Consider the following 4,891-nt stretch of genomic DNA (forward strand, 5'->3'; position numbering starts at 1 on the left):
GAAAAGGGATGGAAATGCAAATTCAAGGCACCAAGTTTTTTGAAGACGCAGTGATTATGGTCAATGCCATGTGAATAAATAGTGCTTCTGACGTCTCCATCATCCCCTTCAGCATTGACTCAGTTCCATTGCATTTCTCCTGGTTCATGATCAAGGACTGCAGATCTGAAGTCCCTCCCCTGCCAAGTTCCAATGTCAGCTCAGGCAATGTTCACAATTGATATGAGTGTAAATTGAGACAGGATCTTCCTCATGGGAGAAGAAATAGGTATGAAGTCCACAGAATTAGAACCATCCAACTGAAATTTGGAGGCACAGGCTGATTATTTACTGATACATAACTGAATACTCAATGAACAGAGTTCAAAACTATGCAAATTGGAGCAAGCCAGTCTAATTTTTAAGGACTTCCTAACATTAGTAGAGAAAGAAAAAGAAAAATGAACATCCACAAAAGGTTTTGGAGTTTTTCTCTACTTGGGAGCACACTGGTGCCTAATAGTCACTGGTTTTCTTCCTTTTTAAAAAAATTTAAGATCCATTATGTTCACATTTGCAATTGTGGCAAAATATACACATGAAAATTACAATTTTGACCATTCACAGTGACATCAATTACACTCATATTATTCTAAAAATATCACCATGCAATGTCACCAGAACTCTTTTTAAAATCAGGTGAGGCAGGCAGCGACCAAAGGAGGCAGATTTAAAAAGGCCACGGAAGAGGCTTTATTTGAGACTCATTCCCGGGTGGAACTTGATTAGACCCACAGAGGGGACAGGAGAAGGATCTGAGGAGAAACCACGTGGAAGCTCGACTGGACTGGACTTTTATGGGGCTTACAGCAGGAAGGGAAGGGCTTGGGACAGGAAAAGGTGTTTTTAGGGTCCCTTGTCCCATTGGAGTTGGTCAGGGGAGTTGGATGAACTCCAGGATTGTCCAGGGGGTCCTGCTGATTGACAGGCATTAGTCCGGAGATCCCACTGATTGACAGGCATTACTGTGGGCACCTGACTGATGTTTCTTTCCTGTGCGGCTGCTTTGTTCTAAGTACCACCACTGACCCAACACCCTTCATCTTCCCAAACTGACACTTCATAAGCATTTTCAAAACTCCTCATCAACAATATACCCCAACACTGATGACCACCATTCCAGTATGAAACATAAAAAATTAAATATATTACAAAACATAATCTGACCCAAAAAGCAGGATTTATAGGTCTAGATGTTATGTATTTGCTTTGCCAAACTACATGTCAAATGGATTTCAGTGACAATGAGGTTAGAATATGCTATTACAAAGCCTTTTCAGGGTGTTATTAATATCTCTGTTCCTCAGACTGTAGATAAAGTGGTTGAGCATGGGAGTGACAGCTGTGTACATCACTGAGGCCACTGCACCCTTTCTAGAAGAATGAGACACAGCAGTGCCCAGGTACATTCCAAGGCCTGTTCCATAAAATAAGAAAACAATGGATAGGTGAGACCCACAGGTGGAGAAAGCTTTATATTTCCCACCCCGAGATGGGAAGTTCAAAATAGAGGAAACAATTTTATAGTATAAGAAAAAGATCCCTGAGATGGGAACAAAGCCAAATATGGCACCAACGAAGTACATGACTATGTTATTCGTGGAGGTGACAGAACAGGAAAGACTGAGGACCTGAGAGGGATCACAGTAAAAATTTGCAATTTCCACACCATTCAAGCAGGTAATCTGTAATGCAATCAAATTGTGCAGTTGGGATTCAAAGAGGCTAATCAGAAAAGACACCAAAATTAGAAAGCCACAGAGGCAAGGACTCATGATGACTGAGTAGTGCAAGGGGTGACAGATGGCCACAAAGAGGTCATAGGCCATCACAGTCTGAAGCATGTCATCCATACAGACAAAAATGGCAAAAAGGGACATCTGCATCAGGCAGCCCATGTAGGAGATGGCTCTGCTGTGAGTTTGGATGTTCACCAGCATCTTTGGGACCGTGGTGGAGATGAAACCAATGTCAGCCAAAGACAGGTTGGAGAGGAAGAAGTACATGGGGGTGTGGAGGTGGGGGTCAGAGCTGACAACCAGGATGATGAGCAGGTTCCCAAGCACTGTGACCAGGTACATGGAGGGGAATAGTCCAAAGAGGACAGACTGCAGGTCTGGATCATTTGAGAGTCCCATGAGCTGGAATTCTGAGACACATGTTAGATTGTGTTGCTCTTTATTGGTCAGATACCTTTGAAATGGAAAGAAAGTAGGAGAAAAAGGAAATAAAGTATCAGGCTCCATTACTGTGTATATTTTTAATTCAAACATTTATGATTGAATTTTTCAGACTTGATTCATCAATATCTAACATTTGTGAGAAACCTAATCTTCTTGCAACATTTATTATTGATTTCTGTATTGTTCAATTCCTTCTGTATACATGTACTTATTTTCTAAGTACCAAGAGATACCCAGGGCCTCTTCAATGCTAGGCAATTGCTCTAACCTGAAGTGTATGCCCAGCACTTTGTTTTATTGTAAAACAGGGTATCACTAAGATACTCAGGCTGATCTCCAAGTTTCTATCCTCCTGCCTCAGCGGAGATGGGAAATCACAAGATTGTTCCAGTGCACCCTGCCAACCCACCTACTTCAGAGACATTCAAGTGAACAATATTAGAAGACCAGGACACAAGACATAACAAGACTACAAGCACAGCAACATGCAGCCTCTTCTCTAGAAAGAAAAAGCATAAGAAATATTTTTTCTGTTTTTCAAGAAGAAAAAAATATTTTAATTAAAGGGAATTAAAAAGCACATATCTTATTATATTCTAAGATAGTGGTGCAATTTCCTTTGATGCAGAATATAGTAGAATATGCATATATTACAACAAAACCAGGGAGCTGCATAATCTAACAACTAAATTAAGTTGTTTCTTCACAACCAGGACAGATTCTTGTGTGTTAATTTTCTCCAAGGGTCCTAACCTGCATGATTTCCCACCTTCATGGGTGGAAGTATTCAGTCATGCATTGTTTATCTTTTAAAAGTCATCCAATATATTACTTCTATTCTTGGCTTAGAAAGAGTCAAATTTAAATAAATATGATTTATTTAACTGCACATTATCACTTACATCATGGACTAGATACCTGGTATAGGTGTACACCACACTTGTCAATGATAATGGTGATATGTTAGAAGTACTTTGGAAAAGTAATACTGAATAAGAAGAGCGATGCTGGAGGCATCACAATTCAAGACCTCAAATTAAACTACAGATCTCTAGTAACAAAAACAGCATGTTATTAGCATCAAAACAGGCACAAAGACCATTGGAATAGAATAGAATACCCAGAAACAAACTGGCAAAGTTACAATCATCTGATGCTCAATATGTCCTTTAAAAGTTGCCAAAAACATACATTGAAGAAAAGATAAGCTTTTAACACATGATACTGGGAAATCTGGATATCCATATGTAGGATAATGAAGATAGAGCTCTATCTCTCATGCACAAAAGTTAACTCAAAGAAGAGCAAAGACCTAGGAATTAGACCAGAAATACCAAGAGTGCTGCTAGAAGAAAGCATGGGGTAAACACTCCAACACATTGATGCAGGCACCAGTTTCCTTAAGAAAATGCCTACAGTTCAAGAAACAAAACCAACAATCAATAAGTAGGATGATTGCACATTTAAAAAAAAATCTTCCCAGCCAAGTAAATAATTAAAAGAGTAAAGGGAGAACCTACAGAATTGTACAAAATGTTTGCCAGTCACTGCTCTGACTGGAGATTGAAATCCAGAATATATAAAGAACTCAAAAAAATCAATACCAAAAAATAAAAATTCAACTAATAAATAGGCCAATGAAAGAAAAAACATTACTCAAAAGAAGAAATACAAATTGCCAACAAATATATGAAAAAAATATTCAACATCTCTAGCGATCATAGATCATAGAAATGTAAGTCAAAACTACATTGAGATTTCATCTCACTCAAGTTGGAACAGCTATCATCAAGAATCCAAATAACAACAACAAAAAGAATACAAATAACAACAACTTCTGGTGAGGATGTGGGGGAAAGGTGCATTCATACATTTCTGGTGGGACTGCAACTTAGTAGAATCATTCTGGAAAGCAGTGTGGAAGTTACTCAAAAACTAGGAATGGAACTACCATATGACCCCACTATCCCACGCCTATTTATGTAAAAGAACTAAAATCATCACACTATAGTGACACAGGCACAATAATGTTTATAGCAGTGCAACTCACAATAGCCAAGTTATGGAACGAGCCCTAGTTCCACAGATGAATGGATAAAGAAAGTGTGGTATATGTACATGGTGGAGTTTTACTCAGTCCTGAAGAACAAAGGAACCACAGGATTTGCTGGTCAGTGAATGCAACTAGGGAACATCATTCTAAACAAAATAAACCAGGCACAAAAAGTCAAAGGCTGAATGTGTTCTCTCAATGCAGAAGCTAGACCAAAAAAAAGTAAAAAAAAAAATAGAACCCCAGGAAAATGAAAGGGAGATCAGCAGAGTAGAGGAAGAGTATTGAGGGAAGGGAGGAGGGATGGGAAAGAGAGGTACTGCAGAAACTGACCAAATTATGCTAGGTACATATATGAATGTACCACAGTGAATTCCAATTTATGTATATCTAAGAAGGGACAATTAAAAAATAAATAAATAGAAGAAGGAAAAATAGAGGAAGGGGTTCAAGGAAGGGGGGCAGAAGGGAAGGGATACTACTTGAGACTGAAATGGAGAAAAATATAAGTATTCATGAATATGTCAAATGAACCCACAATTACCTAAAACTATAATGCACTGGGCTTGGGGATATAACTCAGTTGGTAGAGTGCCTGCCTTGCATGCAAAAGGTC

At 38.8% G+C, this 4,891-nt stretch overlaps 1 protein-coding gene across 1 annotated transcript; it reads right to left on the minus strand.

Annotated features, from left to right (window-relative positions):
* Positions 1-1,289: 1,289 nt before the first annotated feature.
* On the minus strand, positions 1,290-2,285 carry LOC107133573 (putative gustatory receptor clone PTE01). Its single transcript, XM_015475882.1, has one exon. The coding sequence runs from the start codon at positions 2,283-2,285 to the stop codon at positions 1,290-1,292; it is 996 nt and encodes a 331-aa protein (XP_015331368.1).
* Positions 2,286-4,891: the final 2,606 nt, after the last annotated feature.

The sequence above is a fragment of the Marmota marmota genome, unplaced genomic scaffold (genome assembly GCF_001458135.2).
Source record: "Marmota marmota marmota unplaced genomic scaffold, marMar, whole genome shotgun sequence".
In the NCBI taxonomy this organism is placed as follows: domain Eukaryota; kingdom Metazoa; phylum Chordata; class Mammalia; order Rodentia; family Sciuridae; genus Marmota; species Marmota marmota.